This window comes from Cinclus cinclus, chromosome Z (genome assembly GCF_963662255.1).
Source record: "Cinclus cinclus chromosome Z, bCinCin1.1, whole genome shotgun sequence".
Lineage (NCBI taxonomy): Eukaryota > Metazoa > Chordata > Aves > Passeriformes > Cinclidae > Cinclus > Cinclus cinclus.
This window is the reverse complement of record NC_085084.1, coordinates 68,927,580-68,944,140: the sequence shown is the minus strand read 5'-3', so window position 1 is coordinate 68,944,140 and position 16,561 is coordinate 68,927,580. Positions and strand designations below refer to the sequence as shown.

Below are 16,561 nucleotides of genomic sequence, written 5' to 3'. Positions count from 1 at the left end.
TCATATATGGCGGTGCCCAAAACTGCCCCCAGCACTGGAGATGAGGCTGCCCCAGAGCAGAGCACAGCAGGACAATCCCCTCCCTTGCCTGGCTGGTGATGCTGTCCCTGATGGCCCCAGGACACGCTTGGCCCTCCTGGCTGCCAGGGCACTGCTGGCTCATGTTCAACTTGCCCTGGACCAGAACCCCAGGGCCCTTTCCATGGCACTGCTCTCCAGCCTCTCATTCCCCAATCTGTCTGTACATCCAGGGCTGCCCCATCCTAGGAGCAGAATCCAGGACATACCCATGTTAAATTTCATCTGGTTTGTGATTGTCAGTCCTTCTGATGCTCGAGATCTGTCTGTGCAGCTTATCTGCCTTCAGCAGCTCCTCCCAGTTTAGTATGATTGTCAGACTTACTTAGCATTCTTTCCAGTCCTGCATTCAGGTTGTTAATGAAGATGTTGAAGGTTTCAGGGCCTAAGATGAAGTTCTGTGGAACCCTCCTTAGTGACAGGTCACCAGACTTATGTCACCCCATTCACTGTAACCCTTTGTGCCCAACTTGTGAGCCAGTTCTCACACATCCTATAATGTGTTTGTCCAGCTGTGAGCTGGACATTTTATCCAGAAGAATCCTGTGAGAGGCAGTATTGAAATCTTTGCTGAAATTCATAAAGATCACTACAGCTGTCTTCCTTTGAGCAACTAGCTGTGTTATTTTGTCATAAAAGGAAATTGACAAGCAGGACTGTTTCCTCATGAAGCTGCGCTGAGCTGTTCTGGCTGTGACTGATAGCTGCATTGTCCTTCAGGTGTTTTTCAGTAAGTCTCGCAATGGTCTTCTCCAAAACTTTAGCAGGCACTGAGGAGAGACTGACAGGCCTGTAGTTTAATATTTGTAGAAGCAGGTTAACTTAACATTTAGCTTCAAAGATGCATACTTCAAGGTCTAAACCACAAGTCAAATGCTTATTTCCATGTTAATTTAGTACATTTGTATAATCATTGCTTCTTTTCATAAGTTTTGCCTGACAGAAAAGCATAGTCAGTCCTTGCCCTGTTTTCCAAATGTACAACTGGAAAAAAAATAATTTATCGCATTATTAACTTACTAGCAAGTAAAAGCAGTGTCTATATATTTATATTCAATTTTGATAATTTCAGCAACTTACTACAGAAGTTTTAGTGGTTTAGAGAAATAAATTAATACTGCTTTAATCCATTTAGAAATATAACTTACTCTGTTTAGCATCATTTTGTAGGCAAAGGAAAAAGTATGATCAGCCAACTTTGCCAGAGCATGAAAATATTGTTTATTAATGAGAAACTTTGTTTTCCTTCAAACATGAAAGTTACTTTTGCAGTTCATACTACAAAATAGAGTTACCATAGACAGTGTTTTCCACTATATTCCATATTTTGCTTCTCTTGGAAAGTAGTAAGACTAGTAAGTGAAACTGAATAAAAATAAAATACCATTGACTTTAAGTCATTATCACTTTAACTACAGTAGTGAGTTTAATACCAAGGGAACATTATTCCACTGTGTTTAAATTAATCTCTCACAAATTTAACTTTGCAAGTTAACTTTTGTTTTTACAAAAATGCATTATGTTGGGGCTAAATCAAAATTAATTATATTGGGCTGAATACTGTGGTCTGTATTGCATTTGCCATTGTATCATTATTACCTATATTTTATGTGCCAGAACTTCATACTGGTCTGTATTTATTCTGTTTAATCACAGTGTATGGCTTGGATGCTGTGGAAGTTGTTAACTGGTAGTGTTTCTTTTTGTTCAGAATTTAATGGTTTTGTGGTGGCTGTACATTTTGAAGCTTACATTATTAGCCATGCAAAAATATTAAATGCAGTAATATTAAAAAGCTTGGTTTTCTAAAAATTAACAATATTCAGTGATTATTGAATAATGATTCATCATGGCTTCTGAATATTCATATATTCACATCCACTGGTGCCCTGGTCTTTCAGTGCAGAATACTTAAAACATCCTGTAGATTTACTTCTTGATGACTGTCTTCATATTTCACTTAGCACATGGGGCTTTCTTCAAGACTTTGTTTTACCTATACATTATGTTCTGATTACCTGTTTTGTGATACCTGGATTTTTAAAACCATATCTCCAACAGCTGACCAAAAGGGGGTGCTAATAGATCAAACAGTCAGATGTGTTGCACAAAGAGGTTAAGGAAAAGTTTTTGTACAATGGCTTAAGTATCAGCTACTGAATTGTGTCAGGAAAATACAAGTTTTCACACCGGGGTTTTGTGTACATTTAAATCATAGCACTGCTCTCAGTGGAAAACAAATTGATGCCATGTGAATATGGCAGCATCTTGGCATTTCAAGAAGCTTTCATAAATATGGCATTTCCAACCATGTAGGGATTAAGCGAGGGTTACTTAGCAGATATTTACAGTGGTCAAATCTGTTTTAGCAGTTGAATACAGATACCCAGAGCTACCAAGTAATACATTCAAGTCAGATGCCTTAATTCAGATACCACAAAAGAAATCCACTGACCATTTTTTTAGTGTTTGGTTTCTCCTGTTCAGTGGAAGTTAATGGCTTCAGCAGAGCTGGGGCCTATAACTTAAGGGAATTGAGGACCTAAGAATCTTCCCTGCAACAAGGATCTGCTATGTCCTTATCTACAGTGGGAAAAGATGTTTGAGAGACCTGATACTGTTATGAATATTGTAGTTTTCCAGTAGACTGAAGAACTTCACTGGCTTCTCACTGGACTCCTTCATTTGTTAGCAGGGATGTCGTACCATTTGTGACTTTGCTGTAACTGCTGATGATGGTGGAGAGGGAATACACATTTATTATGGAAGACGTGGTTAGGTGATCACAGCATTTGTTTTTTCAGGTCATGCGGTACCTTCAGAAAGTTTTGAATTCTACAAACATATCTTTTTGCTGATAGTCTTCATTAATTCATTCTGTGTTACTTAGCTGATATAAGAGTTACAAGTATTTAATAAGAAGACCGTGCAGTTTAGTCTTTGCCAAATATCTATTCCTGTCTTATTTATACAGTGTAAAAGATATTTTATGTATTTAGATTTATTGTGAGACTCTAAAATAACAAATGGTAGCCATAATTACTTCTGTAATGCCTCTCTAGAGAACTGCGCACAGTAGAAGAAGAAGTTACTTTAAGGTTTTTAAAACTCCTAACACTAAGACACAGAAATTTCATTCAAGTACACTGTTTTGTAGCATATATATAATAAAGTCTTTGCTGAAGTAATCAGATTGGTGGTAAAGACAAAATCTTGGTATACAATGTTACCGTTTAAATGAACTGTAGAAATTAGTATAATGAAATTATCGTAAACTATAGAAAATCTTAACTTACAGTAGTGCAAAATAATAAGTAGTGTAAAATAAGTGTAATATGGATCAAGATTAAGGAATTGAGATTCTCAACACAATGGCATAGGTCAGGGAGAAATCCTTTTGTGAATATAAATTGAATGGTGTTTAAATGGTGAGCTCAGAAGATAAAGGAGCTGCTGTAGTATAGGAAAGTATATGAAAAATCATAAAGAAGAGAAGTGACTTTTTTCAGTAAACCTTAATTTTTTTTCATGTAATTTTGAAGAATTTTTGTTTTAAAAGGTGGGCTTTTACAATAAACCTAGGCTTTTACATTTAAACGCCTGTTTGTTCATCACTAACAAGCTCCCTATAAGGAAAGCATTTGGGCAGATTCACAGCAGAGCTGTGGCCAACTTGGAGCCTTGTCACACTTTGTTTATTAGATAGTAACCATGAAGGAAGTTCATTTGGTACGTGCTTTGAATAGGTCATAAATGAGCCTAGAAGATAGCAAGGTTTATTGTTGCTAACTACATGTAAAACTTTCTTTATAGTTTCTGAAATTCTGAATTACTTTAACAGTCTATTTGTTATTATTCTAAGTATTCTGTGTACAATAATTCTAAATCAGAGTTTGATTAGACTTGGAACAGGGTAGAAGTAGAACTTCCTGCTCTTAAGGCCTCATCCCAAAATATTTCAACAAGAGAAATAAAAAAGCACAAGCAGTGAAAAAGAAGCAAAATGGAGTATTGCATACCCATATTGCTTACAGAGAGAAAGGAAGAAAGCAGCAGGTAGGTTACCTTTCCAGAGGTTAGTAATAGAAAAAAAGCAGTAGGATCTTGTGAGAAAAGAATTGTATAATGTATGTTCTATCCTTCTGCAAGATTATCCATCAGAAAAGCTACCTAAAAGTTAGGGTGGATGTGGGCAAATATTAATGGAGAATTTTGTGGGTATTACTGTACTGTTGAGGATGAAATAGAAGGCTTAAACCAAGTGTTCACTTAAGTGATTTAGATTGCAAATTCATTTAACATGAAGGTAGAATAGATATTATAAAGTTTATACAATTTCTAAGGTGATGCCTGAGTGATGAAATTATACTTGCCCTTGTGGGAGTTTGAGAAGAGAGGGTTGTGTGGAGGCGCATTTTTCTGGCTCTGTCCTCCTATTAGAGCCTGACATTAGCTACAAACTTGCAATGAAGCCTGCTGAAAATTAAACAGGCATTCTGGGAATAAAGCTACACTTTCTATTAACTTTCGAATAGCAGTATTTCAGTTCATATGACATTTCAGAGTTGCTAGTTTTCCCAAACTTCAGATTACTTTCCTATGAGAGATGAAACAAATGGAAATATTGTCAGCCTGTCATCTTTAAATCACAATTGGTGTTTTTTTGTATTTTTACATGGGGGTCTCTCCTCCACTGACTTGAGATTCACTTTCCTAGTCTAGTCCAAAAGATAGTTTTCAACCACTCTTCAGTTAGGAAGTTCTTAGAGAAAGTATGTTCTGTCCAACTCATTACAGTCCAGGGAAGGACAGAAGGAAGCTTATTCAAGAAGTGTACAAGGTTGCAAATTCCAATAATGGTTGTGTATATTTCAAAATTGTGTAGTCAGAAGAAATAAAAACTGATGAAGAGGAGAAGTCGACTTCGGTTAGTAAGCTGTTCATCTGCTTGTGAAGAATAGCTAAAATATTGTGGAGAGCTTATAAAGTATGATGCCTTGGAAGTCACCCAGTTGATGGACTCATCTCGTGCAAAAAACCCAACTCTCTCTGTGTAAGATGTGTAAAATGTAAGAGGCATCTCAGAAAGAGATTCTGCCCACCTTTAATTGGTGGGGTTTTTACCCTGCTCTTTATCATGGCATTAGTAAAAACAATGTCATAGGACGTAATGATGAGTGGAAATAATTTTCAAGGGCATGGCATTTGCACTGTTCAAAGCTGATTAATGCTTTTTCAGTTTAAAACAAAACAACCCACTCTCAACCATATTCAAACGAAATTGTGCTATATTTTGTTTATAATTGAATTTATATTACAGGAAAAAGTAACATCCTGATCAGCCTTTCTACAGCCCTTGCATACATGAATCTTTACATATTTATCAGACCTCTCCACAGAGCAAGCTTCAGAGAACTTCTTGATTCATAGTCTAGATGAGTTTTCTTTAGAGAATGAAAGAATTAAATTGCATAATCCAATGTCTTTCTCTGGACATACATTAAGAAATGTAGTGAACACTGTATCACATGTAGTTCTGGAATACCTGCAGAATATTACTTTGATACTGAAGCTACTGTAGTGGGGGAAGAGTCTAATTTTCCTGTTACAATGTTTTTTTTTTATTTAAGGTTGGATATTTTATAGCTTTATACTTAGGTCTGGAACACAAGTTTAATGCTGCTGTTCAGGATGCACTTAGTATAACTTGGTGTGTTATTGAATTAGGACCAAGTAGCAGCCTGTTCTCCTAGTACAGCAGTATCTCTCTATTCTGTTTTTATGATGTGTTATTTTACATGTGCAAATTGAAAAATAGCAGCCGTGTTGAGCCAGAAATCTCTGATACAGAGATTTTATGCTAACAAACTTATTACCTTGGATTTTTATGGAATTATTGTGCTTCCTTGCACTTTTGGGCTTTGAAACAAAGTAACTTTCCTGACAGGTTTTTGTCACTTTAAATAGGAATAGATGTGTCTGTCCATGCCACAAGAGTTAGGTGATTGTATAAACTTTAAGATGTTTTGAAGTCATTAATGGCAGAGGAAAGATAATTTAGTAACAGGTAATCTGTCTTGAAAGTATAGATTTATGTTAAATATTTTGGAACTGAACTTTGTTCCAGTTGCTTAGTTTTGGAAGGTTCTTGTAGAGAAAATGGAATTCCTGCATTTTTGTTCCTCATTTCTTTAAAATGGCCTTAATTAAATATGGAGTAAACTATTGTCTACCTGGATTTCTCCAAGGGGTCTGCTATTCTCTGTCGTAGCCTTCTCCCAAAAAAGCTGGTGTGTTACAGTGTAGTGAAATGGTCCATGCAGAGGGTGGGGAACTGGCTGACAGGCAGCACTCAGAGGGTGGTGGTGCCACACTCCTTTTCACATTGGCCTGTCACAAGTGGGGTCCCCAGGGATCAGTTTTGGGCACAGCACTGTTTGATTTATCTATGGTGGGATCCTGATAAACCCTGATAAAAGTTTGCTGATGATACCAAACTGAGTGGGAAGTGGATGTTTTGGAAAGGAAATTAATCCTGCAGGAATTCCTAGGCAGGCTGCAAGAGTGGGTTAACAAGATCCTTATGAAGTTCAGCAAGAGCAAGTTGCAGTTGTTCAACCTGGGAAATCATCATCCAGAACTGTAGTATAGTCTGGGATTTACTTGAATGGGGACTAGCTCTGGGGTAAGAGATCTGGGGGACCTAGAGGAAAACAGTCTCAGTCTGTGTGGACAGTTGCTTCTGAGCAAAGAGAGGCAAAGAGATTTCTGGGTTGCATCAACAAAAGCATAACCAGCAGAGATGAAAAAGTTGTGATTCCACTCTTCTCAGGCCATACCTGCAATACTGCATGTACAGGCTGGAGATGGTCCAAAGGAAGACCACAAAGATTGTCAAAGAACCAGGAAGCCTGCCATATGAGGAAAGACTGAAAGTACTGGGTTGGTTTAGTCTTGAGAAGACTTAGAAGAGACCTTATCACCAGGTTACACTATTTTTAAAGGTGATTACACATAAGGTGGACACTTCTTTTTTACAGAGTTGCATGCAAAAGGAGATAATGGTGCAAGTTATTCCTTTGGAGATCTTGGTTAGACACAAGGATAATTTTTCACAATGTAGTAAAGTCAGTGAGCTGTTGGAACAATCTCTCCAGGGAAGTGGTGGGTTTCTCAGTGTTGGACAGTTCAAATATTCAGCTGGACAGGGTGCTGGGCCATCTTGTCTAGACCGTGCTTTTGCCAAGAAGGGTTGGAACAGATGGTCTTTGATGTTCTCTTCTCTTCCAACCTGGTATTCTATCATGAGGTCAGAGAATTAGGTTTCTTGGCTTGTTTCACCTGCTGTTGCATTATTTTGCCAAAAGATGATTTGTTCTCAAAGGGCCTAATCCTTTCATTGTGACATAATGTAAGCTAAGGGCAAATTTATCTTGTTAATTCAGTGATGTGGAATTGGGTTCTCTCATTCCATACCATATGTATCTTACAGATTTGGCAATTATCAAGAAGATAAATGGTATTTCTTGGAAATGAATAAGCTGACCCAAAATTATTTAGAAATTAAGCAAAATATTTGTGAGTTTTGCCCACTCATAACTAGAAAACTCTGTTTGCAGTATCAGCTTAGAATTTGTTTTGTCAATTTTTTGGTTTGGTTTGGGTTTTTTTGAATTTGTTAATGTCCTGTTATTGAAGTGTATAATTGGAGCTTTACCATTACAAATAGATTTAGCATTTTTTTCCTCTGATGCTGTCAGTTTAAAGATCAGAATTCCTGAATGCTTGCAGCAGCCTTGTATTTTTCTGTCTGTTCGTGACAAACCAGCTACTGTACATTCATATAGAGCAGTACAGTCCTTGCCACTGGCAGTCTCTCTGTGACAGAGAGCCTGTAGGCTGACATAAAGTGCAGCCTGTTGTGAACTGCTAAGTGGGAGTCTGCCAAAAACTCAGCAGACAGAACTAATTGGGGAGAAAAAGGATTTTTGTGCCCTCATCTCTCCCTCTTCAATTTTTTTTACAAGACGGATATTGTTAAAGTAACTTGTTTATGTAAGATTTGTCTGCCTCTATTTTCTCATTGCATGAATCATTTTTTAACTTCAAGTCTTGCACTGCAGGTCACTGAGCACTTCCACATGGCGGCTGGCACAGGACCAAACTCGAGACACGCAACTCATCACAGTTGATGAAAAATTGGTAAGGGTTTTCTACTGAATACTATGATACAGCCTTCAGGGTTATTTCTGCACAATAGGCATTCACTATGGTATTCTGTGTTCTTCTAGGAAAAAGCTGTATAAATGTGAACTACAAAGCAACAGTCCTTTATACACTTTTAAAAGTGGAACATCAGTAAAACATAAGTATGTGACCGAATATGGCATTCAAAGTGTTAAGCAATGAAAAATTATGAGTACCTTATTTATTGTTGTTATATTTTATTCAAAGGCCAATGTGAACTGTAATTAATAACAAGTTTGCTCTCTTTTGAAATATATGTGTGTTTTCTGTGTAGTGAAATTATATGGAATTTGACAGCTTCCTGAAATTTTCTTCATTGATACCCATATTACTAAATATACTGAGTAAAGTTATATCATGAAAGATTATTGTTACTATGCACATACACTCTAGCTTTTGAATATGCATGAAGATTAGATTACAACTGGAAACAAATGCATAACATTCTTCTGCTAATCAGTAGCAGATCAGAAATTTGGCAATCTTTTCTTGTAACTTCTTCCATAATGTGTGGTCTGTTACTCTAGATGCAACCTGACACTTATGTTTACATTATTCAATAGTATAATTTTTGTAAGACTTCTGGGGGGAATGCATCACAGCAGAAGCATGCATTTCATTGGTTTTCATATCACTTTTGAATGTCCAGGAAAAGAGTGTTCCTATCATATGTACCAGACAGTTCACATTGTGCTATCTTTTTTGTATCCCTGAAGCTATACTAACTACCTACGAAATATTCGGAATTTATATTTATAAACTATACTTTTGTAATGATATGTACAAGTTGAGACAGCTGAAGTTTTACAGGCTGTTGGAAAAACCCCACACTTTACCAACTTTTTGGGGCTTTTTTCTCTCATGCTTTGTATATAGATGTAGCAGTAATAATCTACATACAAGTAAAAAAGAAATCAGACTTCATAAACTTCTTTCTGAATTTAAGAAATAAGAGTATAATCTTGGATTTTAAAATTAAGGAAAAAAATAGTTCTAGATTCTTGCAAATATTATCTCTAGTCTAGTTGCATAACTAGGGATCAGGAAATTTGTACAGAGATCGTGAGTCGATGTGTAAATAACATTGAACAAGACAGAAGACCTACATTTTATGAAATAACTTCTAAATGCACTGTTCTTGAATGTTAAAATATACATATGCATGTATATATTTGAATACAGCTTTTATAATGCTTTAAAAGTATCACATTTCCCTATTGTGGCCTTGGGTTATGGATACATATGTCTGAAAAGACTACATTGCAAAGACAGACCCACAAAAAAATACTCTTCCATGTTCCATATTGAATTTAAATGTGCCTTATCCAAAGTTAGCTGTCTGGCTGTGAGAGTTTATACACCCAGTTGAGTTAAAGTGAAACTAGTTTGAAATACAGCTGTTCAGTTCCCTTGGTGTTATTGTAAATACACTGTGCATGGAGTGCATATTTCTAATGTCATTATATGTTGTCATCAAGTTGAAAACTCTCATATTTGCTGAGGATTTTTGAGATCTCATATTGTCAGCCATTAAGCCATTTCTTTTGATACATAAAATGAATCAAGATGATTATCTTTATTTCTTGAATAATTAGGTTAAATATCAGACTAAGTAGTGTTTTCTTACAATGTTGTGCATGTAGGTCCACATTCTAAACTCAAAAATCTTTTTTTTCTGTTTTAGATTATTACAGGGCCTGAAACAAAATGACAGAAAATTAGAAACGTCATTTGTGGATTTCATTAAATTTTGGGAATAGTTTCCAAAATGTTGTAAATTAATGTTCTTTTAAGAGGAAAAATTATATCCCATTAGTAAGGAAAATTGTCTCAGTGTTTGATGTAGTTTTCAACACTTTCAACATTAGGAGAAGTTTTCTAGACACCTGTTAAATCTCATGTTAAAGTAGAGTACTATCTTACCTTATTTTAGGTTGCTGCAATATATTTCCTATTTTTAAGTACGATTAATTGCAACCAATTGAGACTAATTTAGCATATTACAGGTGTTATTCTGTTAATTAATATTACAAAGCATAAAACCATTATTTCCTTGTGAGTTGTATTTAAACTGTACTCTGGAAATCGATGCTTAACATTTAATTTGAAGGAACCCTTTTCTATTCCAGATTGTTAGAAATCATTATATCCTATTTTGATGGATTTGCTGTATTTATCATGTTTTAATTTTTTTTTTAAAGCTGGATGTCACCTTGTAGGTGCTTTTACTTGCATTTCAGAAGGAGCAAGAACAGGTGGAAGAGGGGATATGGTTATCCTTGTTTGTCACTCTCATCTTGCAACTTGTTTTGAAACTGAACTCTTCTGTAGCTTGTTATTTACAAGGCTGGTAGAGTAATACTAAGGTTGTTGAAAACATTTAATTGCTTACTGTAGTGAAATTAATCTTTATTTCCAGTGTTCTTGTAGACCTTGTAGTCTTGTGTGTACATGCATATGCTAGAACTTGTTGAACAGAATGATTTGGTTCTAGCAGTGCTAAAATATTCCTTGTGTTGGGAAGCACAAATTAAATAGAAGAGGTGTGGGCATCCTGACATTGAATAATTAGGTGGTAGTCAGTCACTTCCTTACTGTAGCCTAGGCCCTGTTGAATACAACAGAAAAATTAATTCTAATGAACTAGCAGGAAAACTAGTGGTTTAAAGCACATTCATCACACTAGAAACAAAGTGTGTCTCTTCAATGTAAAAGGAGTTAAATGCTCAGCTTGTGTAGAACACATCCAAGAAATTACATTTTTGTCTCAGTTATTAGCTGTTTTCAGTGAATACTGAATAAATACCTTTTAATGAACAGTAAAACCTGAAGAAAATAACATAAAAAATGAACAAAGCTCAACAGAAATACAGTTCTTGCATCACATTTTGATTCTCTGGCCACCAAATAGGTCATATTCTGGACAAATAGCTGTGTGAAAAGTAGTCTCTCAAGACCCTGCTTGCATTAGGAAATTTGGGCTATAGAGGGCAAAGGCTGTCAGCAGCAAATCTCACTCAGGTAATGTTTCAAATTATTTAACTGTTTGTGTGTGTGGTATAACATATATCATTATATTGTCATTATAAAAAGTTGAAGTGGTTTTTCCTGAAGCAGGGATTTGAGCTGTTCTAATTCCTATGATTTGTTTCAGTTGTTGTGAGTAGGATGCATCAATACTGTGTGTAGCTAAAAGTCATCCAGTTCAGCATGTGTGCTTTAAGCAGGCTTCCCAGTCAGTGCTGGTAAGGTTGCATTGTGGATGTTTAGCCTGGAGTTAGGCACTTTGGTGGAGGTTGCTCTTTGCACCTGAAAGGTTCCCACAAATATTTATCAATAAAAAGACTTTTTACTGGTTAAATGATGATATTTTATCATTTGGTGAGAGCATGTAGGGGCAGATTATTACAAGCATGAAAGGCTAAATAGAATAATGCTATTAACATTTCATCGCGTGTCCTGAAGTTGTTTTATCTATACCACTAGTTAATCTTTTCTAAGTAACAGTTCAGAAGTCTTAGTACTGAACCTCATTAAAGGACCATTTTCCATCAGACTGTAGACAAACTCACTGAAGATAAGTTGCATAAACCAAACTGGGCACAGAAAATCTGAACCTTTATTTGAGGGTGAGCCCATACTTTCAGCTCACTCAAGATGAGCTGAAAATGCCATATACTGCAGCAGCCTCGGCCAGTGATGTAAGTCAGTATGGATGAAGGAAAGGCTGTGATGTTGTCTGCCTGAATTTTAGGAAATCCTTTCCCATATCTTCCTCCTGAAAACAGAAAACAAACTGCTCATGGCCTAGATGGGTGTAGTTTTCACTCGGGGGAAGCCTGGATGGCCAAGAGTTAAATACTGACAGGCCTAGTCCAGATAGTGGTGGTGGATGAAGTTAAATCCAGTTGGTAGTGATCATAAGTGGTGTTCCCCAAGCTTCAGTATCAGAGCTAGTCCTGTTTGATACCCATATTGGTGATCTGGTCAAGGGGATTGAGTGCACCTTCAGTGCAGTCAATTTTGTAGGTGCCACCAACTTGGACAGGAGTATACATCTGCTGGAAGGTAGCAGGGTTTTGAAGGAGCATCTGGACAGGCTAATTGGTGGACTGAGGCCAATGTTGTGAAGTTCAACAAGACTTAAGTTGTGCTTTTGGGTCACAGCCCCAGGCAATGCCACAGGCTGAGGAAGAGTGAGTAAAAAAGGACCTGGGGGTGCTGGTGACAGCAGCTGAAGAGGAGCCAGGCTGTGCCCAGGTGGCCAAGAAGGCCAATGGCATCCTGGGCTGGATCAGCAATAGTGTGGGCAGCAGGAGCAGGGCAGGGATTGTCCCCCTGTGCTGGGCACTGCTGAGGCCACAGCTCGAGTACTGTGTCCAGTTCTGGGCCCTCAGTGCAAGAAAGGCACTGAGGGGCTGGAGTGAGTCCAGAGAAGGGCAATGGAGCTGGGGCAGGCTCTGGAGCACCAGTGCTGTGAGGAGCAGCTGAGGGAGCTGGGGGTGTTTGTCCTGGGGAAAAGAAGCTCCAAGCACACATAATTGTTCTCTACAGCTACTTGAAAGGAGGATGTAGCCAGATGGGTTTGGTCTCCTCTCCCAAGCAGCAGTTCATAGGAGAAGAGGAAATGGATTGAATATTAGGAAAATTTCTTCACAGGAAAGGGTGTAAAGCATTGGAACATGCTGCCTCGTGATGTGGTAGTCACCATTACTGGAGATGTATAAAAGATGTGTATATGTGGTACTTGAGGACATAGTGATGGGCTTGGCTGTGCTGAGTTAACAATTGGATTCAATTATCTTATGGGCCTTTGCAGTGATTTCCGTGATTCTAATTACTATTGTGAAATCTGTGTCAAGAATCTTAGCAACTTCCTTTTGGCTTTGTAGAAGTGTCATTTAGTGCCTGTTTTAAATCTTTACTACTAGATAATCCAGGAGTAACAGTGTATTCATAGTATTCTCGGAATAAGAACCTTTTCCACAAAAAAGTTGTGGAAACACTCCAGTCCATTTTTTCTAGAAGACTGTGTTATTAGCAAACATCACACGGTGTTTTCAGGATTGAGTCATAATTTGTTCAGTATCCAAATCCCAATTTTGCCTGGGATTAAAAATTAGTGAAATTGTATAATCTTTGTTTGATTAAAAAAACATAGACTTTACTATAATAAACAGTGATAATACTGCAGTTCAAAGTAAAATATACAAACAAGTGAAAAATAGTCTGGAATGATGAAACTTCTTCAAAACTCAGTCTGATAGTCTACAGTGCTATGAAACAAAGGACATAGCCAATCACGCTTTAACATGCATTTGAAAGTGTAATCACTGCTTTCCCAAGAACTGAGAGTATATAATACACTTCACTCTGAAAAGCAAAGAAGAAATGTGTCATAAAATTAAGTGTGAGACAGTGTGACATTGCACTGAAGACTGTATGTAGGAGCTGTTTTTGCAACTCAGTGCAGAGAAACACTTGGCAAAGTATGCATTTATTAAGGACAGGCTTACTAGATTTTCTTTTATTGAAATTACTATTTCAGCGAAGAATTCTCCAAGCATTGCCACTGTGCTAAATAATAAGGATATAGAGGATGTTCCATGTTTTGGTTTCCAAAATGCTGTTAACCCATTGTGGGTTAATTCCTTAAGGGTGGGATGAAGCTGTTTCTAAATTATCTTAATGGGATAACAGAATTTGCAATAATCTTTCATTTAATCCATCTAGCTGCAGTATTTATTCAAGTGGCTACCATAATTCAATTCAGGACAGTGTTCCTCTGCAGATGAGGAATCTAACTTACAACTTTTTCTATACTTTATATGTATTGCTCTGATAAGAACTTGTCATATTCAAAGCACACAGAGTACCATGATGGTAATTTTGGTGAGGGTTTAGTATTACTCATTCCTTCTCTCTAGCCTCAAATTTTCCTCTTATGACTTGTCTTCCTTATATTTATTTTTTCCTCTAAATTATACCAGCAGCTTGCATTTTGCTTTAGAATAGTGAAAAATGAATAAAACATAATGAAGCTGTTATGTAAAATTAGGCCAATAAATATTTTTTCCCATCCTTTACTTTGCAAATATGTTTTGAGAAACAGTTTCTAGTTTGGTGCAAAGGGGCTTTGCATATAAGGCCTATGATTTGGAGAAGTATTTTGATAATGGTTGTATCAAGTAAGCAGGTGATCAGCTTAGATTTGAACTGTATTGTACTTGCAATTCAAGATTTTAGAAAGTGTTTCGTTTTCCTTTGATCATCTGCAGTTCTGTGTTTAACTGCTCTGATGTGTGAATGATTCTAGAGGCTGAGTAAGGTATGAAACTACATTCTAGAATTATTTCAAAATTAGATATTTCAGTAAAAGTAAAATATTCAAAATAGAAGACCATCAGGAAGTAAAAACACATGCACATCTACTTCAGTAAAGCTGTTTAAGAGTGGACTTGCATAGGGTTAAATGCTTGAAGGCCTTTACTCTGCAGTCAGCAGTAGTTTGTGTGAAGCTGTATTTTTGCTGCAAAACATAATCTTTTAAAAAGTTATTTTCCATACTCCCCCATTTTCCGATCCCCCTCACCCAGCAAAGACTTAAGAAATACTGCTTTGGGGAGGAAAACACCTTGTTTAACTTAAAAAAGTGGATTAAGTGAAATGTAATATTTGAAGGGTTTAATTACTCTGGAAATGGTGATAACCTTTCTTTCTTCATGTACACCATTCTTGTCTGCCAGAGTATATATTTGTTTCTAGACATTATTTTTTTTTGTTTCCATTTGAAATAATTTAACATATCCTTCTTTATAGTTGGTAGTTGCATTTGGGCTTAATTACAGTACAAGCTTGGGTGTAGTTACCAGTTTATCTAGTTATGTACATACTTCCAGTACTGCATATTTATTATATTTTGGTGTTTGGCAATTAAATCTCTCCTCAGTTGGACTATCCTAGCTCAATTCAGTCTGTAGTACTTGCTACAACTTGTTTTTGTAAGCAGCTGTAGTTTGATGAAGCTTGCAGTGGTTTGGAAAACGCAGCTGGCTGATAAAATGATTTCTGTAAGAATGTCTGTAGGCAACAAGTTACTCCCTGTGATAAAAAAGCTTTCTGTATCTCTGATAGTCCAAGTGAAGAAATTTGCATCACCTTTGTCTGTCTTCCAAGAGCAATAAATATTGCTATATTACTAAAGTTCAGTTGTAAATACTTCTGGTGTTCAGTTTAGGAAACTGTACGTCTTGCAGATAGCTCAGAACCCTGTATAAAGTGATAGATTGTTATATCCATGAGGGCAACTTCCCTCTCATCCCTGTGTAGGTTTATTTTGGGTTTAGGCTGAGGTAAAAAATTTGGACTTCTTTGGTCTTAGGGTCTTTTGGTACACAGTAGTGCTCTCTCTGCTGGCTATTGGAAGGAGGGGTGTGCAGTTGAGGTTACACAACCCTTTCAAGGGTCTCTTTTGTCTGTGCTTCCTTCATACAGCATTATTATGCAAAAATTTCAAGGCTTCAACCTAGAGCACGTGGTCAAAGTATGTCTTTTTGAAAAGTATGTAGGCTTTTTTTTATTATTTCATTACATAGTATTTCATTTTCTGTCAAAGAATAATGCTTTTGATGACCTTGCTGTGATGGCTGCTCAGAACAAATTAAAGGGGTGTCATTGTGCTGTGTCTAGTTTGGATTCCAAAGGGTCATTCAACATGCAAATACTTACTTGATTTTGAAGGTCTGAATATGCAAATCATGTTTCTAACCTTCTAGAAAGAATAAAAGTAAGTCATTGCTACAACCAAGTAATCAACAGGAGTAAGAAATAACTGCATTTTTTGGAGCTGTTTTGTTCAATGTTTTTTCTTTTTAAAGGGTGGTATTTCCATGTTCTCATAAAACAGTTCCATTATCTGAACGTTTTCTAGAACACCCAAGTTAGTATCCCTATTCCATCTTACGATATATTTCTGTAGATGGCATGAATTCTTTTTGTCTTGTCAGGAATAGTGAATAAATTCTCTGTACAGTGCTCCTTTTACTGTGCATTCAAGTATGCATTTCTGCGTTTCTGTAGTACTAAGTTGTAGACTTAAACCACAACTTCTAGCCTAAGAAGTGCTAGAAGATCGCAAATCCTAAGATAAGTTCCTTGTACAGACATGAAAGCTGTTTCTAGTCATGAAGTTCTAGCTGAATCGTTTTATCAAGTCAGAAAGGAAAAATGTTCCTTG

At 36.7% G+C, this 16,561-nt stretch overlaps 1 protein-coding gene across 1 annotated transcript in view; it reads left to right on the top strand.

Moving 5' to 3' along the window:
- NDUFS4 (NADH:ubiquinone oxidoreductase subunit S4) overlaps positions 1-16,561 on the top strand; it is a 47,577-nt gene that overhangs the window by 12,487 nt on the left and 18,529 nt on the right. Inside the window, exon 2 of the mRNA XM_062513576.1 lies at positions 8,202-8,280. Within this exon, the coding sequence (XP_062369560.1) occupies positions 8,202-8,280 (79 nt within the window). The remainder of the gene's footprint in view (positions 1-8,201; positions 8,281-16,561) is intronic.